Here is a 19,253-nt window from a genome sequence, read left to right as displayed (position 1 = left end):
TCCCAACAGCTAAAGTGTTTAAATACTTTCAAGGTAGGATTTCTGTCTTGAGGCATCACCTTACTAGCATTCACACAATTTACAGGACATCTCGGAGACTTTTTTTTCAAGTGAATCTGTCATTGATCCTATATTGAAACAGATTTTACATTCATTCCTGTACAACATCAATATTTATTGTTAGTTCATGCAGAAATGTTTGCTTATGCTTTGAGCTAATAATGAAAAAAAATCACCTGTTAACTCCTGAACTCAAACAAATGTTTCTGTGTCAGAGGACATGTTTTATGTCATGGTAGCAGACTGAAGAACATTTTGGAGTAAGTAGATTTAAAAGATGTGTGTGTGTGTGTGTGTGTGTGTGTGTGTGTGTGTGTGTGTGTGTGTGTGTGTGTGTGTGTGTGTGTGTGTGTGTGTGAGAGAGAGAGAGAGAGAGAGAGTCTCCAAAGAAAGCTACCAATCCGTGTGGTTGTGGACCTGGGTGAGAAATAACCAGGTCTGTAAATGTAGTCATAAGGTGGAAGTAAGTTCGTATACTTTTGTTCAATTTTTAGTAGTGAAGCTTTTGCCATAACGTCTCAGTTGTTGCAGTTCACCTCCCATCTTGAGTGAATAATTAAGATTGTGCTTTATTATACTGACAGCTGATATGGTTTTTAGTTGTGTTTGTTTAAAAACATATTCTGTATTTTGATTAATAAACTACTTTCTGATTGGCAGAAGTACTTCGGAATAACTTTGCTCAGAGAAATAAGAACAGCCAAGCAGCTTTTCAGGTTCATACTCACCTTGCTTGGTATAACATCGTTCTTTTGTTGATGTCCATTTAAAAAAAAAACACTTTTTCTTGTTTTAAGAACTACTCCAGCAGTGGTCTTCTGGCAGTGGATTAACCAGTCCTTCAACGCTATTGTAAATTACACCAACAGAAGTGGAGATGCCCCAATTACTGTCAGGTCAGATGCTTAACCAAATAGTTCAAATATCTTTGTAACCAGCACTGCCATCTATCTGAAGATGGTTGAGCTTCAGTAATTTCTGATGCAGTATGTGGGCATGAGTCACTGCACAAATCAGTGTGAGTGCATGCTAAGAAGTTAGCACAGTTGCAAAGCGATGCTTGAGAATGATTTAAGATTACAGTTATGTTTAACCTTTTAAAAATGAATATAACTTCTATGAGTTAAACAATCTTTTAAATGCCAACATAATCTCTAATAGAGATCTTCATTGCACTGTTTAACCAGTCATTTGAAAATGCTAAATTAGCTTGTTACCTTGTCAGAAGCTTTGGTTAATGTCTTTAATTAAGGACATCAATAGATTAAATATAGGACATATGATCCTTCACAGCCTCAGTGCAGAGAGTTGGACATATGAGCAAAAGCTAAAATGCGATGAACAGGATAAGATTCAGAGAGAAATTTGATTCCACATTAATAAAATGCAGCTTTGTTTTTAAACTAAGTTATTTTAGTACAGTATTGATGCATGTTGTTTTAGAATTTGAAGATATTGCAAGTTAATACAAATGCAGGTCATGCAAGTGCAATCATTTTTATTTTTGTTTTAGCCAGCTGGGAACAGCCTATGTTTCTGCCACTACAGGTGCTGTAGCAACAGCTCTAGGACTTAATGCACTAACCAAGGTATTGAATTTTTCTTAGTTAAACTTTTATTTTTCGTAGAATTTTAGTGGCTTAGTCATCCTCTGGTACCTCTACATCTTGTTAAACACAATTCCCATTATGGAACTATAATTACTACTGCTCATTTAGAACTGAAGATTGATTTTTCAGTGGCCCGTCCCTCCCTCTTGCTAGTGCAAATTGCATGTACTCCATTTTTACACTGGCAGCGTTACATATCTAAGTATCTTTTGGAAGAAAATCAGGAAATTAGACCAGTAAGCACTAAGATATATATGCTCATAATCCATTCAGGTGAACAAAATGTGCAGGAACATATTTGTAGATGCAAAACTGAACCAGCAAACATGAAGGCTGAACCTCAGCCTGGCTGAAAGTTTGGCCATATGTGTCAAAGGCTACGGCTATGCTGCAGTCAAACTGTAATCAAGGATGTGATTGCGACTCAGGTAGGCATACCCACACTAGCTTTAGTCGAGCTAATATGGCTAAAAATAGCGGTGAAGACGTGACGCCACAGACCCTGGCGTAGGCTGTCTGAGCCCTTCTGAGTCCCTGGGTATGTACTTGTGGTGTTAGCCAGGTTAGCTAGATTAAAGCTAGCGTGGGTATGCTTCCTCCAGCTGCAATCACACCTTTGATTTGAAGTTCAGTTGCATTGTAGACATAGCCAAAGTGTGAAATAAGTAGTCTGATATTTAAGCATAAAGTAATGTTTATGTAGGATGTAGTTATTCATGTACCTGTTTATCTACTATTACTTATTGTTATTGTCAAAACTCCTGAAAATATGGCAAGAAGTTTTTTCCAATCAAAATCTTCAATTAAAACTTGTAAACTTTGCAAGAATACTATATTTTGCAATAGCAATACTTGCAACAGTTTTCACTACCTCCGTTTTTATATTTATGTTGCATTCACTTTTAAAATGTAGGGAATTGAAGTTTTTTTATCACCTGATCTTGCACAAGGATTCTGTTGAGCTTATATATTCTTGTTCCCCAAATGCTTAATTTTAATATGTGCTTGAGTTCTTCAGTGATGAGTGAAGATACACATTTCTTTGCTTGCGATTTTTGCAGTTTTTTGCAACTCTGTCCCAAACTGGCATTACAGAGTTAATAAAGCTGCTATGGAGTATGTCTGGATGTTTCTGTTAAAGTGATTCCAGGTTGAAAATTGTCTAGTTCTTTAACTAAATCCTCAGATTTACTGTTAAAGAAGATTCTTTACCTTTTCCTCTTCCTTTACCTGCTCCCCCCCCCTCCCCAGAAAATAATAGCATGTCTTACATATTTTCGTTAAATTTCAATTTTGGATAAAATGCAGTGATGGCAAAATGTTCAAGAGAATCTATTTTAAGTAGAGCATAACAGATTATACAACATATTGATTTGATCAATAGCTTCTTTATAGTCAGTGCCCTTAGTTACAAAGCTATTAATATTGATGCCTGGTGGATATAACCTTGCCAGTGGATGGAATTAAATTGAAGGTCGCTTTGGTGCCACTCCTTGCTATTATGCTGATGGGTGTGTCAGGAAGCTCACACTTCTAGGCAACGGTGATGCTAATAGTCAAGACTATGGCCACGTCCAGACTAGATATTAAAATCGATTTTAGATACGCAACTTCAGCTACGGGAATAACGTAGCTGAAGTCGAATTTCTAAAATCGAGGTACTCACCCGTCTGGACGGCGCTGCATCGATATCCGTGGGTCTCCGTGTCGATTCCGGAACTCCGTTCGGGTTGATGGAGTTCCGGAATCGATGTAAGCGCGCTCGGGGATCGATACATCGCGTCCAGACTAGACGCGATATATCGATCCCCGAGCAATCGATTTTAACCCGCCGATGCCGCTGGTTAGTCTGGACGAGGGCTATCTCTCCTTCAACCTTCCTGCCAATGCTTCCCCTGACAGAGAGGATTGTCAGTTTTGTAAGTTAAAAGTTTTATGTCAGATTTTTTTTGCCCTTGACTTCACAGTGGGTTCTCTGAATTTTAAGTCAAAGAGAACAATCTGCTTTATATGTAAAAAAAAAATAGCTTAAGAAAACCCTTTAAAAAGATTGTGAAACCTGAAAACCTTTTCCTCCCCTTTTCACAGCATGTCTCGCCCCTTATAGGACGTTTTGTTCCTTTTGCTGCTGTAGCTGCTGCTAATTGCATAAATATTCCATTAATGAGGCAAAGGTAAGAAAGAGAATGTGATACATCCATTCTAGAAGAAATGTAATTTTTGTGGCAACACTTGCAGATGAACTATTGTTTTGTTTAGTTAATTTATCCGTTTTGTAATGTTTCTACCTAAGTTAGTTGTTTTCAGTGTTGTATGGCATTTCAAGGGCAGCCTTTTTTAGGTTTTAAAGGCATTTGATTAAATATCCCAAGTATAAAATAGAGCATCTTTGTTCTCTCAAGATAAGTATCCCATCGATCTTTGCTCTTGGATCTCAAAAGCCAAGTACCTGTCCTTCAAGATCTGATATATAGAGATTTATAGAACATAAGAATGGCCATAATGGGTCAGACCAATGGTCCATCTAGCCCAGAATCCTGTCTTCCAGCTGTAACTGGTGCCAGATGATTCCAGAGGAAATGAATAGAACAATGCAATTAATCAAGTGATTCATCCCATCATCCAGTCCTGGCTTCTGGCAGTTAGAGGTTTAGGGGCACCCAGGGCCGGCGCTACCATTTAGGCAGCCTAGGCAATCGCCTAGGGCGCCAGAATAATTGGTGGGCGCCGTTTTGCTGGAGGCGGCAGCAGGCGGCTCCGGTGGAGCTGCCACAGTCGTGCCTGCGGACGGTCAGCTCCTCGCACTGCTCCAGTGGACCGCCCGCAGGCACGACTGCGGCAGCTCCACCAGAGCTGCGGGACCAGTGCGCGGGGCGGCAAAATTGCTATCCGCCTAGGGCGCTCAAACCCCTAGCGCCGGTCCTGGGGGCACCCAGAGCACAGGTTTTTATCCCTGACCATCTTGGCTAATAGCCACTGATGGACCTGTCCTCCATCAATATAGCTAATCCTTTTTTGTTGACTGCACAGTGTAGAGAAGCACTCTTTAGTGTGTTTATCCCCCCCCCTCCACCCCCTAATCCTCTGCAAAAAAAATCCCTATGTTTAGCCTACAAGATAACAAAAGAAATATTTTTGTTTGGCGCCAAAGCAGTTATTTTTTAAAAGCTCTCTAAAGTCTTCACTTAAAGTTCATAAAATATTACAGCTGTATCTACACTGCGCACCTTACAACAGCGTGGTTGTGCCGCTGCAGCTGCACGGTTGTAAGGTGCACAATGTAGCAGCTCTTTGCCACCAGGAGAGAGCTCACCTGGTGACAGAATGAAACCACTCCAAACGAGGGGCAGTAGCTTTGTCACCGGGAGAGTGCTGTCCCTACTGGTGCTTTCCATTGTCAAAACTTTTATCATTCAGGGGGTGTTTTTTTCATGCCCCTGAACGACAAAAGTTTTAAGGACGAAAGCAGTGTACACATGGCCTATGTCACTTGCTTGGAAGTATTTTTTCAATTTGACATAGTTATAGGAAGAAAAATCATTTAGGATCAGATGACAAAAAAGGATAAAAATGAGTGCCACTAATTGTTATTTAACTTTTTTTTTTTTATTCAACAGGGAACTCAAATTTGGTATCCCTGTTACAGATGAAAATGGGAACAGGTTAGGTGAATCAGCCAAAGCTGCTCAGCAGGCCATAACTCAGGTGGTTGTCTCAAGGATTCTCATGGCTGCCCCTGGCATGGGTTAGTATAACTTTAGTCAAACATAATCATTGTCCTACAATTGTTAGAATAAACACAGCTAGAGAGATGCTGAATTCTACATAAATGTTTCTGTAATAGATCAAACCCTCCTAAGGTTGTAGAGACAATAGTTGCACCTTCGTTTAGACATTCCAGGAGGAACCATGCTATATGTTCCTCTTAACTGGAACAGAATTTATTGGAATGATTCCCCAGGAAGAGATTTAGGCCATGGCTACATTAGGGATCTTACAGCAGCACAGCTGTACCGATGCACCTGCGCCGCTGTAAGATGGCTTGTATAGCCGCTGTATGCCAACAGGAGAGAGCTCTCCATTGACATCATAAAACCACATCAACAAGCAGCAGTAGCTATGTCGGCAGGAGAAGTTCTCCCGCTGACAGCACTGTGCACACTTCCACTTATGGCAACAAAACTTGTTTCTCGAGGGGGTGTTTTTTTCACTCCTCCGAGTGACGTAAGTTTTACTGACATAAGTGGTAGTGTAGACAGGGCCTTAAGCCCAAATCTTCAAAGGTATTTAGCTCCCTAACTGCTGTTGAAATCGATAGGAACTAGTTGCCTAAATACTTCTGAGGATATGGTTCTTTGGCTGCTTTCAGCGAGTGGTGGTAACTTCTACTCAAATGGAACAGAATTAGCTAAAAGTCTGGACATATTTAACCAGTGCTGGGTTGTTGAGTGCTTAACCATATTTTAAATAGGTAAGAAATTTTCCATTCCAATGTGTTAGAAGAAAAGTTGTCAAATAAAGATAAGGAGAGGTTGTGAAGGGCAGCAGGGAAGCAGGAAAAGGAAAGTCAGATCAAAATGAAAAGCAGTGAAATCTTCAATATGGTACTCATTTCATTTTAAGTCTTAACTGGCTGCTTTAAAGTGTACTCCTTTTAATCAAGGCAGGTGCTTAATTAGGATGATAGGTCATCCATTGAGGTGTCTCAATTAAGATGATTCTACTGTAAGGGAAATTGTTTTTTCTGTGCTTAGTATTACACTAATTTAGGTGAATACCTTGATAATGTAATCTCACAATGGATGTAAATGTTAAAATTTGTGTGCAGGCTGGCAAAAGCCAAGCAGTAGAAGGAGATGATGGTATATCACCTTCTTACTGGTGTTAATGGGTCCTACTAACCAATGCTTTCAGCTTGCTGAAAGTCAGCTGCTCTTTTTGACCTGGAGTTGTGGGAAATGTGGAGATGCCACTGGAACAGCCTACACAATGGGAAAGGAGCACTAGGGAAAATGAGGAGAAGATAAGTCTGCTCCAGAATGAGGAAAATTTACAATAGACTGAATTGTCCAAGCAAAATGCTTGCACACATTGATAGAGATATGTGTAAATATTGAAACCATCATAATTAAGCTATTTGGATGTTATTGTTCACACTCCAAGAAGTCACCAAAAAGTATTGCAGATTCTAAAGGTGGCATAAGATTTCCAACTAGTGTTCTAAACTGCCACAAAAAGGTTTATGGAAAAATATGTGTTGTTTGCAAAGAATTAAGCATTTGTTTTGTTTTGTTTTTTATTTTTTGACTTTCAGCTATTCCTCCCTTTATAATGAATACTTTGGAAAAAAAAGCCTTTTTAAAAGTAAGTCCCTGTTGCTAAATATATGCATATAGGACGTATTCACATGTATTTCATATACAAAGTATTAAGTAAATGTTACATGAAGAAAGATTACAATGTTATATTTTCAATAATATTTGTATTTTCACAAAACATTGTTTAAGTTACTTAACCACAAATACACACAGAAACAAAAAGTTAGTCTATATCTGCACTGGAATGGGTTACCTAGGGAGGTGGTGGAATCTCCATCTGTAGAGGTTTTTAAAGTCAGGCTTGACAAAGTCCTGGCTGGGATGATTTAGATGGGGATTGGTCCTGGGGGTTGGACTATATGACCTCCTGAGGTCTCTTCCAACCCTAATCTTCTTCTATGATTCTATGACCCAACAGCTAACTATTATATTCCCTAGAAAAGGAAACATTTTGTTTCTGAATATGTATAAAGAAACATTTGGAATATTTTCAGTAATGTAGTTTTGCCAATTAAATTATTAAATCTTTTACTGAATAGTTCGGAAATGCTGTCTAATGGTTAAAGGTTGTTCTGCCAGTCAAGAATTTCTGACTCTTGTCATATCACTTAGGGCTCCATCCTGTGAGGACCTGAGCAGCTCCTTGAAGATATTCAGTCCCCTCAACTGCCTTTGAAGACAGTGGGAGTTGAGGGAGCTAAGCCCCAGTTCACGAACACAGTTCAGAACATGCTTTACGTTAAGCACGTGCAGAAGCCCCATCGAAGTCTGTGGGTTCTTAGGCATATGCTTAAGTACTTCAAATGAGTTGCTCAGCACCAAATAGAATCTAGCCCTTTTAACTTGCCTGTGCTTCAGTTTCCCCATCTGTAAAGCAGAAATAATAGGGTGTTATGCTTGCTTAAGGTTGGCAGAGCGCTTTATATCGCTCTGATCAGAGGTGCTATCGAAGTATTATGAATTATTTAAATAATTCATTTGAACAGTCCCTGGCCTTCATCTCAGCACTATCTAAATAAAAGTTTTATGAAAGGACTGAGTAGATTACTCTGCATAGCATCATGTATGTGTAGATGATATTTTGGTTAAAATCTAGGGAACGTTTATCTGAATCAGCTAGCACAATGGGCTGCACACAGATTGCAATCTGTTTTCGGATGATGTTTGTATCACCTACCTTTCCTTTGCTCCCACCCACCCAAAAAATGAATGAGCCTACCAAATTATAAAATACAATAACTATGTTTTTAAAAAAAAATCTAAAATATGCAATTCTTCTCTGTTCAGCAAGATTTGCTTGTTTCAGTTGAATACTTGTAAACACTGAATTTATTACAAGTACAACGCAAATCATTTTAATATTTTTTTTTAAGTTTTGGTCAATAAAGAGAGGTTCCGCTTAGCTGCAGTCAAAAAGCATCTTGAAGTGTAAAAAAATCTGATTTGAAAATGACCCATTAGAATGATGGGTAAACCAAATATTGGGTGTGCATGTTTCAACAAGTATGATATGTTTCTCATATTTTATTGAAGCTAAATGATGGCCTTATCTAATTGTTCATATTATGTTCATATAAATCTAATACTGATCTATTAAGGTATTTTGGTTTATTCTTTACACTGTGTATATACGTGAGGTTGTAATCAGCAGTAATAACTAATACATTATGAATAAAATATCATACAGATTTCACATGAGACCTGAGCCAGGGCTGTATTTTAGTTACAAAGGTAGAATTTCTTTGCCCATTAATGTCCCTGGCTTCCTTTTGCATCAGTGACTATGGACAAACTCATATTTTTGTATGGGAAACACACAAGTTGAGTTAGGAACATGCTTATTGTTAGAAGCAGAAAAGAAGTACTATGTGTAAACTTACCGACACTCCTTGGAAAGGTATATTTTTAGTGTAATCAGTTTTTAGATTAGTTGACTCTGAGGAATTATTTCTTATATTTCTGTTCTTCATAGTCTTTATGTTGAGTTTAGATTTCACCACTACACTAGTGAAATATACACTGTGTGTGCACATGCACATTCACATGTGTATATAAATATGCATTTCCATAAGACTGTTTAATTTTTATTTTCTTTTAACACCAAATTTAGAAAACTACATTTTCCTGAAATGCTCACTTCTTCAGAAAATTGTGTTCACAGTGCTAAGACAGGGAATAAAGCTGTTGAATTTTGGAATGAAAATCTTTACTCTAGAGACTTAAACTGCATGGTTCTCCTAACTGATAGGAGTAAAGCTCCCATATACACACATCATGTTTTCCCTAGTATAAATGAAATACATATTGATTTGACCTAACTCTTATTCATGGACTTCCTTTGACCTTTAGACTACTTGAGGCATGATAACTACAGCAGTGCGCCTGAAAATTCACTGTCCATAAAGAGCAAGGACATTTGTTTTCTGAAATCTAGGGGGTTGCAAATTTAGAGCAAAAATGGTTATACATGTGCACGGCATGAAAGAATGGTCATGTGTCATATCAACTTGCATGGCAGAAACATGACATTTATGGCAAAAAGAGTGAAGGAGGAATCAGTGTGTCTTTGGAGTCAAACTTCAAGTATTTATTGTGCAGTATAATCAACATAAGGGTGTTGTAAATTTTGCAGATCAGCATACATGAGAGATTTCTTCAGTGGCTACTCAATGTTCTTTGGTACCATCATGATCGTTTATGCTCTCCTGTTCCTTCCCCTCAGCCTCACAGACTGTGAGTTCAGGTGAAATCTTGCTCTGCAATTAGTCAGTGGTAACATTTGGTGTAGATTAGTTCTAAAACTATTAAGGAATGAGCTGCATTTTTAACTAGCAGCTTGTACATGTCCTCTTGAGGTTTCCAGAAGCACCATTCCACCTGCAGTATTGTGACACCACCACCTACAATCTGCTTTACTAACACATGTACCTCAGTCTTTGCTTTGCACACCGGCATTCCAGAAAAATAATTCTTATGTGCCTGTAAAACTCTTTTTGGGTATGTCTACACAACAGTTAAAAACCTGCACCTGGCCTGTTCCCGCTGACTCGGGCTTGCAGAACTCAGGCTAAGGGACTGTTTAACCATGGTGTAGATGTTTGGGCTCGGGCTGCAGACCAAGCTCCAAGACCTTCCCACCTTAGAAAGTCCTAGAGCCCAGGATCCAGCCCAAGCCTGAACATCTACACTGCAATTAAACAGCCCCTTGGCCAAGTCAGATGGCATGGGCCAGCTGCCAGTTTTTATTTGCGGCGAAGACATACCTTTGAGACCAAAAAGCCTGAAAATAAACAAATGCGTGTCAATCAGCAAGTCTTCATTTCTTTATATTCTGCCATAGAATATCATCTCTTTTCTGTTTCTTCTTGTCTAACAGTTTTAATGGTATCATGGTAAACTCCATTGATATTGAAAATAAAAACAAAGGCCATATGACTACATGATTATTACTTATATTCATCATCTCTATTGATTCATGCTTGGGTATATATGTCTGAAAACCAAGTCACAATAGCTGCTGCCAATGGCAGGAGCCATAAACTATGTTAGTATAGAAATGCAGGGTTTATAGGTAAACTTTCATCTCATCTAACCCTTCCATTAGAGGCAATTTGGATGCTTCTTCCATATAAACTTCTGAAAATCGCTGTTGCCGCCTGAACTTGGAGATTTTTAAACCAATTCTAACATGGTTCATAAATTCATATAATTTCTCATACAGGTTCTCATCCTACATTCTCCTGTTGCTCTATACATCATTTCTGATACTCAGGTTGATTCCTGTGTATTTTTTCCTCATTCATGTAATATAACCATCTAATCAGATTTTCTTAGTTTGCAACTGTAACAACCATTGCAAACTTTTTCCCCTAATTAGAAAGAAAGCCTGTTCTGTTGTCTTCTCTCATATAGTTCTGCTCTTCAAAGAACTATCCTGTGATACATTCAAGTTCCTTCCATATGCCTCTAATTCCTTAACTGCTTCCAGTCATGTTATTTATTTATCTAATTGCAAATCGTGCATAGTCACACTGGGCAAGGTGGCATATTCATAAGTCCTTCTAACAGTGAATAGAAGCAATAACTAAAATACTAAGTTTTCATATTTAATTTTCATTTCTACAACCTCTTTATGTGCGCTATTCAACCATGACACCTGCCACACAAACTATCTGGAAGTTAAGTCCTGGTACATTCAGAACTACTGTCTTCCTGAGTTCAATGAGAGAATTGGTATTCGCCAAATTATTTTAGCTTGTGCTTCTTTGTTTTTGTTTTCTCTCCAGACAGATGCACATTCTGAGTCTGATGCCTCTAACTTGTTTTTAGTTAAGTGTATTTTACTTATGTCTCCTTGTTTGGTTGTATTTTTTTCACTCTTCCAGATATTTGTTCTTAAAACTTATCTTTAATGCTGGCTTCTTCCGCCTATTCTTTTTAATATTAGCATTGTCCAGCAGCATTCTTGGAAAGTAAAGGTCAGAACTTTATCTGCCTAACAGGTGTTTTTTACATACTACTGTCATGAAACAAAAAACGTTTCATCAAACGAACCAGATTATGCTAATGATGCTGCCTAGGCTGGTAGACACACCTGTGTTTTTCAAAGTAATATCCCACTCAGATGAAGGCTATATACCACTGTGCTTTACTGTGATAAAAGCACAGATCTGTCATACATACCCCAAGTGACCTGATGCCTCTGTATTATGATATCTCAACTCCCTCAGTTTTCAGTACTTGGAATCTCTCAACCATAATCCTCCCCTTGATCATAGCCTTTCACAGTAAGGAATCTGACTAACATTCCCACAAAGAGGATAGCAATCCCACAGTCCTCTGCTGCTGGTACACAAGCTGTGATAAGCATAGAGTCTCCAAGCACTTCTGCTCCTGTGATGCTGTTCCTACCATCTCTTGTCATTAACTCTCCCACTGTATGAAACCAAAGCCTTTTGAACCAATCTATTTGGGGCAAAGGTCAGATGAAGATGCATTAATGGAATATCAGAACAGTGCAGCAGCACTGAATTCATCCTCCTTTATCACCTTGATGCTGCTTTTTTCCATCTGTTGTCTACTTTTGTAGGTAATTGATGAATTGGACGGTTCTCTCCTGCAGCCATTTCTGGACTACAGACTGCCTCAAACAAAGAAGGGCACAATCTGCTATGTTATTTTCTCTCTGTCCCTGAGGAAAGAGCTAATTCCAGTATTGTTTTCCCACTTCTTTGTTTCTGATGTGATCTTTTAGCACCAACCTTGTCATACTTTCTTAAATTCCTTTTTGCCTTCATTCCCTATTGCTTCCATTTTCCCCTCCAAAATACTGACATTCACTTTTGTTGTTGGTTCACCAGTTTCCTACAGCTTGAGGAATGCTTCTTGTAGACACATCATCTTTATACTTACCAACTGTAGTGTGTAATCTTAGCTAATTAACTGCTTTGTTTCAAATCAACATGTTGTTGTGATAGCAATTGTGTGTTTCATGCTTTTTAGAGACCTTCATTTGATGATAATTAAAAAGCCCGTCATAGCAGAGTTTCATTAAAATGTCTGGTTTTATTCATTAGTATTTAATTTCAACTAAAATTCTAACATAGTATTTTTTTTAAAAATCATCTAAAGACCTGCAAGAAAAGTTTTGTCTTCTTTCCAAGTACATTTGATGAGATTTGCAAAAGAAAGTGCAATAGAGATGAACCAGCCATAAATATCACATTTATATAAAAAAAAATTTGCTTTGCTAAACAAATCACAGCTTCTATTTTATGTTTTTCTTTAATTGTAAAAGGAGTGATTCCCTCGCACGATTGCACAGTACTAGTTTTATCCATAGGAATTTAGAGCCAGAACCTCAGCGATAGCTGAGAAGCATACATAGCAAATCAAGGGGTGAGGAGAGAGGCTGGTGCAAAACCTTACCTTGGCACTCCCATGATCCTTAAGCAGTTGCTGGCAAATCCTCAGGCATAAGTTAGAGCAACCTGAGGGTGCAGAACAGATTGAAACAATAGCCAGGATTCAATACAGCATAGGGCTGTCTTGACCAAATTCCTTATGTTGGTAGGAAGATGGGCAGCATATGAGCCTCTACTCTGCCATATGGTTCTGTTTTCACTGGGCTGATCCTCTCAGGGCCAGACACTGATGCTGCTGCTACATTCTGAAGCAGTGCAGCGCAAAGTGGTCTCACCATGGAACTGGGCCCTAGACTCAAATCAGAATCCGGTCATGAGCAAAGTGGGTTGTCAGCCATCTATTAATCTAGTTCCTAGTGGAGACTTATTCAGATCTGATCCAATACACATTGATGTCAATGGGGATCTTTCCACTGACTTCAGAGGACTTGGGACCAGGCCCTCAAATTTAGCAATGTTAGAGGTCAGGATTGAAGTGTGCTGGCAAAGCTGTGGGGAGAACTTGCGCAGTATATCTGCACAATGTTTAGCTCTTAGCAGCTGTCAGTCCCTCTCTTATGAGTACATGAAATCTCCAAAACTGTGGGGAGGGAAAAGCACACTTGATTCACTATGTAATAATTATTTTTAACACAGCGGTTCCCATGGATGAGTGCCCCCATTCAAGTTGGATTAGTTGGAGTCTGGTGAGTGAGTTTCTTGTCTACTATTTTGAACAAGTGTGACTATAGCTTCCTTGGAAGATGTAAAGAGGCACAATTTGCAAATCAAGGCTGTATGTTTTTAGGCAGTAAAGCCAATGAGCTTTACTCATTTACTCGTTTACTCGTTTACAACGATTCATTCCTTCTGTGAGATGAGGTGCTAACGCGATTGAGCAGATGTAAATGATATATTCTATATCGTATTACCTCTTCGTTTTTTTAAAAATGAATCACGAATCTCTTGCTTCCATTGCTTCTTTTATGGTAGCCATCAGCATGGAGAAATTACAAATGTAGATATAACCAGCAAAGAAAGGGGGCAGAAGGGGATACAGGTGGTGGCTCAGGCATCTGAGGAAGTGGGTATTCACCCACGAAAGCTCATGCTCCAAAACGTCTGTTAGTCTATAAGGTGCCACAGGATTCTTTGCTGTTTTGACCACTGCCTAAACAGGTGATCATATAGAACCTATTCCTGTAATGTTGTGAATGCTCTCAACTCACATGGAAGTCAACAAGGGGCTTGATTATTCATTGCCTAACCTCTTGTTCATCACTTACATCTATGCAAAGTGGATGTGAAATGTCACCAAATCAGATTTTTACTGCTTTATATGGGTGATAGTGCTTTGCACCGTCTTTGCACTCTGTATAGGTGTAAATGACTACACATAGTGCAAGGCAGTGAAGAATTGACTTCATGTCACAGGACTGAGCCCTGCCATCCTTGAGAAGAAAAGAGAATAAAATGATTGAATTGTGTGTCTAGCAATGTTTTTTGGAAAAGTATGATTCTACCCTAAATATTGTAATCTTCTTTTTGTCTTTTATAGTTTGGTGTTTGCTACACCTCTGTGCTGTGCATTGTTTCCTCAAAAAAGGTACATGTGGGTTTTTTTATTCTTTTAATGTTGAGAGCCCTGAAGCATGCAAGACGTTCCACAGCAAAAAGTAAATCAATGCCGCCCCCCTCACCACCGCCTCAAAGAGCATACAATCTAAATTCACATATGACATATGGGAGGAAAGAGAAGACAATTGCCACAGTTATTTAGTAAGGCAGGTGCGCTTATTAATAGTTCTGTTTAGTTGGGGCGTGGAGTTTAACTTCTGATAGGCTAGGTGTCAGAAATGAGTTTTAGGAGGGGTTTGAATGAGAGGGGAGGACTTGGGGTTTGAGAAGGCATTCCTGTTGTGGGGCAGATCTGAAGAAGATACAGAAGCAGGAGTGGAGGGGATGCAAAGGAGATGTTAAAGTGGGCATCAGTGATGGAACAGAGAGAATGGGGTGAATGGAGAAAAGGAAACAGTTGGACATATATATTGGGGTTGAATAATGTGAGGCCTTGAATGTCAGGACAAGGAGCTTGGATCTGATGCACAGCACAGTGAGGAACCAATAGAGGGATTCAAAGAGGGGAAGATGATGTGCTCAAAAGGATGCATATTTGTGCCTTAAGGTGGTGGCATCATTTTAATGTATGAAAATGGTGAGATCCATTTTTTTCAATTGAAAACTCGCACTGAATGGATGCCACCTGAAGTGTGTGTGCTTTATTTGTAGTTTGAGTAATAAGATTGTCCCCAGGTAAGAGCCTCATCCATGTTAATATGTCTCAGAACCATTAGCTTTGTTTGAAAATAAACATGGAGCTGACATTCATTGTCCATGAGATCCTGAAGCAGCCTGAAAAGACTAAATATTAAGGTCAGCTCAAATGCAATACATTATGCAAACTTGGTGTAAAAACTCCACTGACATGTGTTCTTTCCTTTTGTCATTAATGGAAGTCATGATTACTGCATCAAGTGGAAAAAATACTTAATGTGATTTAAATGTTGCAACTGGAGGTTAGTTGGTTAACAAAGTTAGTGGGTGAGTTCACCGGCTTTTCTCTTCTGGAAACCCTGGGTTTCATTCTCATTTCACTTACATAATTTTTACACTGGTGTAACTCCCTTGATTCCAACAATGCAGTTACACATTGTTTGCCCTCCTAGCTAAGAACAGGCCGAAGAGCTGCAATAGCAAGGAACACGGCAGGGCTATGTTGAGCTGGATTGACACAGTTGCACTGGCAAGTCAGTGTAGTGAGCACATGCTATTTCTGAGTCAGATCAGTGCTTCTTGAAATTCACCTTCATGTGTCCTGAGTTGACTCACTAATTTTATAAGGAAATTAATTTAAAAAAAATGTATTTAAGAAATTGCAGCTGTTACATGTCTTGTCAAATGAGTTCATTTTACAAATGAAAAATAAATGTTGCGTCTACAGACTAGTTCCTTTGATTCAACAGAATAAAATAACACAGTCGTCAAAAGCAGCCAAATACACTATTTTTTGAAAGTCTCGTAAAAGGGTATAGTTTGTATCTTCCAGCACTACATTTACATGAGAACCTAACCATCACGGTTGAAGTCCAAGATACTAGAGCAACAGCTATTTCTTGAATAGGCAGAACATCTCATTACCAAGCAAGTTAAGTTATTTTGCTTCTGATCTAAGAACATCATATTAGGAGGGAAAAATAGATCCAGAACCAGCTTTCCTAGTCCAAAAAGCCTTGAGCAGATTCATCATCTTTTTTTATTTTAGATCCAAACATTTTTATGTGTACTCATTTTACTATCTTTCTTTTGTTTAGTTCCATGTCCGTAACACGCTTGGAGCCAGAATTGCGAGCCAAGATCCAAGAGTTCAGCCCTGGTTTAGAACGTGTGTACTTTAATAAAGGATTATAATTCGAGGAAGGTAGATACCCTTCTAGGAGAATCTCGTGAGCTCCTTTTTTAATTGTGTGCCAATGTTGGTGAAGAGAACTCTATTTTGACCTACCCTTTTATTGTTAAACAATTTTGACCATCCATGTTATTTTATATAAATATATTTTAAAAAATTATGATAAAATTATCTTAAATCACAAACTCATTACTGTTGTATTGCCCACTTTGTAGCCGTCAGTTTTTTTAACTGAAAGTTTAACCGCACATATCCAAAATGTTTACATTAGCTTGCAAGCTTCTAAAGACAAAACTCCTCAAAAGGGGGGTGGGGAATCAAGCTCACAAAGAAAATCAGATGATCTTTTCTGAGATTTGCTACCTATTTCTAGGGTTGCCAACTTTGATTGGACGAATTCCTGGAGATTTCATCACATGACATAATCTTTAATTAAAGGTTAATCTTTAATTCCTGGAGATACCCGGACAATCCTGGAGGGTTGGCAACCTGTTCCACTCAGAGTGGGAAGGAACTTAGATTTTCCCTTCAATGTAGGGCAGATGTCTCTTTGTAAATGTCTTTGGCCCCATGGTTGAAGTTGTGACCACAAATCCTTTTCTTCAGGCTCTCCCTGTCCAGTGTTAACCTCATAAGAGTAAGCTAAAAGAACAGCCATGCCCTATTAGCCTCATTTGCCATTTCTAGTAAATGGCAGCAGCAGTTAATTTTATTTTGCTTTATTTTCTTATGTCTTATAATCTTCAAATTTCATGGAAAGTTCCTGCGGTTTCCTTTTTAACTACATTCAGGACATACAATCCTGCTGTGTTCAGTCTTTTAAGAGTGCTCTTGTTTTCTGAGTGATCAATATTGCAGCAAGTACAATCTGCCTAACCTTTTTTCATATGATGATTGTTTGGCCAGCCTCTTTGTTCCTGGAAAAGCACAAAGGAAATATATTGTATGCTGCTGTTTTAATCAATTACTGCACAAAATTACTGACCACTTTCTATTACATTTCACCATATTCTCAGTGTATCCAATACACACCCGTTGTATTATCAAGGCCCACCTATATTTAATATACAGTATATTTAATGTAACATTAGAGAGCTGAAAGAGCCAAATTCTCCACTGGGACAGATTTATGCTAATCCACTGACACTGTGCCAGTTTGCACCAGCAGAGAATTTTGTTCCACATTTCTAGATGTTCAAAGTAATATACATAATGCTTGGTGAGTGTTTTACTGACAGTATGTTGTTATGCGCGACTATATAACAGCTAATGTCTGGAAGTTTAGAGAACAGTCTAGTGGCAGATTTTGCTTTACTGTGATCAGAGTGACTTTTCTCATAAAGCAGAGATTTGTTTGATAGCTTGTAATGTTTATGTTTGATCTGAAAGGATTAACAGATCTGAAGCTTTAGTCTCCTTGAATGCCACTAAGCCTTATCTGCATTTCTTCTGTAATTATCTACCTTCACATTTTTGTCTTAACCTTTCTAGTTGGGAGTGAGCTGCTTTCCCTGTGAATTCTGACTCTAGACATATTTTATTGCAATAAATAGTTCTGCATGAGAAGAAATGAAAAAAACATAAATTCCAAAAAAATTGTTTTATGCTTGAATGATTTAGGAATACATGTAGAAGTGTACACACATCAGCAGAGAAGCCAGGAAGGAATTTATTTAATGATTACAATTTCCTATTTAAAGGAGTTTGTCTCATTTTTAAACATGCCATTTCTCCACCCATTGATTTTTGAACTCTTGCAATCAGATATATTTTATGTGAAATGTTCTATATAAACGATATAACCAAGTTTAAAGGATATTATTGATAGATTTCAGTTCAATAAAGGAGATTCTTCAGTGACCAAAGTATAGATCTGAGGAGAAAAAAAAATCATGGGTATATTTTTTTTTGTTAACTTTCTTTTTTGAAGCTTCAGTCTATTAATGCTTTTCTACAGAACTAGGATCTGTACAGTTTCATGATATTGTTAAGCAGAACAAAATAGTATAAAGATCAGACAATTTATACTGATCTGCTAGAAATAGAATGTTTTTAAAAAAATATTTCCAAGTTAAGTGCAATAACTCTTACTTAAAACTAGAAAAATAGTTATATTTCCACTTGGGGAATATAATTTTTAGTGATGCAGTGACTGAGTACATTTTTAATTTAAGTATTATCACAATGTCTTTCCAGTATTGATGGAGTTAATGTTCCATTTAAAGTGAACTAGAAAAATATTAAATAAACTCAGACTGAAATTAATTGATTTTTCTCTTCTTGTATTGTCTTCTAAATATAGATTTTTGTACATTGAATTTTATGGTGTAGTCGACTCCAGCTCATCATCTTTTGCACCTCAGAAGCTTTGAGTGCTGAGGTCTGAAAATTCATAATAAAGCAATCAATAAAGCTTCTTGATTGATAAGCTTCAATAAAGCTTATAATGGCTTGGGCCATCATAAATAATTGTTTTGCAACTTCTTTAATAGTCTTAGGCAGGTACAACTCTAATGTAAATTTGTCATAGGAGAAAATCTGAATATTAATATTGACAATATTTGGACTCATAGCTGAAAGATCCCACGTGTTTATTTAACTAATATTTAAAAACAAAACATACTTGTGCAGTGTTAAACAATAAAAGCACATGGGGGAGAGGAGTTCAAAGGCATGTAGGGCAGTTGTGCACCCAGCTTCCATGGACTTTTACCAGGAGGTGAATGCCTAACTCCCAGCTATGCCTTTGAAATTCAGTGGCAGTCTCAGTCGTTCATTCCCAGGCTGTCAGCCCTCTACCGATATATAAGAACATTTCATGCCAACAGTACTTGCACCAAAAAAAAAGCCCACATATTTTCTGCTGTCATGTTGGAGGTTCTAAATTTTCAAGTGG

At 38.1% G+C, this 19,253-nt stretch overlaps 1 protein-coding gene across 2 annotated transcripts in view; it reads left to right on the top strand.

The window, feature by feature from the left end:
• The window catches only part of SFXN1 (sideroflexin 1), a 36,104-nt gene extending 17,482 nt beyond the window's left edge, over positions 1 to 18,622 (top strand). The window contains exons 4-11 of one of the 2 annotated variants that reach the window (XM_030573364.1): positions 858 to 956; positions 1,574 to 1,649; positions 3,759 to 3,844; positions 5,288 to 5,415; positions 6,985 to 7,034; positions 13,549 to 13,598; positions 14,450 to 14,497; positions 16,263 to 18,622. In XM_030573364.1, the coding sequence (XP_030429224.1) occupies positions 858 to 956; positions 1,574 to 1,649; positions 3,759 to 3,844; positions 5,288 to 5,415; positions 6,985 to 7,034; positions 13,549 to 13,598; positions 14,450 to 14,497; positions 16,263 to 16,359 (634 nt within the window). In that variant the 3' untranslated portion in view covers positions 16,360 to 18,622. Of the gene's footprint in view, positions 1 to 857; positions 957 to 1,573; positions 1,650 to 3,758; positions 3,845 to 5,287; positions 5,416 to 6,984; positions 7,035 to 9,620; positions 9,722 to 13,548; positions 13,599 to 14,449; positions 14,498 to 16,262 lie in introns of those variants that run through there. The other variant, XM_030573365.1, reaches the window with a different exon arrangement.
• Positions 18,623 to 19,253: the final 631 nt, after the last annotated feature.

Source organism: Gopherus evgoodei, chromosome 8 (assembly GCF_007399415.2).
Source record: "Gopherus evgoodei ecotype Sinaloan lineage chromosome 8, rGopEvg1_v1.p, whole genome shotgun sequence".
Lineage (NCBI taxonomy): Eukaryota > Metazoa > Chordata > Testudines > Testudinidae > Gopherus > Gopherus evgoodei.
The sequence above is the reverse complement of the archived record's forward strand: the minus strand, read 5'-3'. Positions and strand labels throughout refer to the sequence as shown.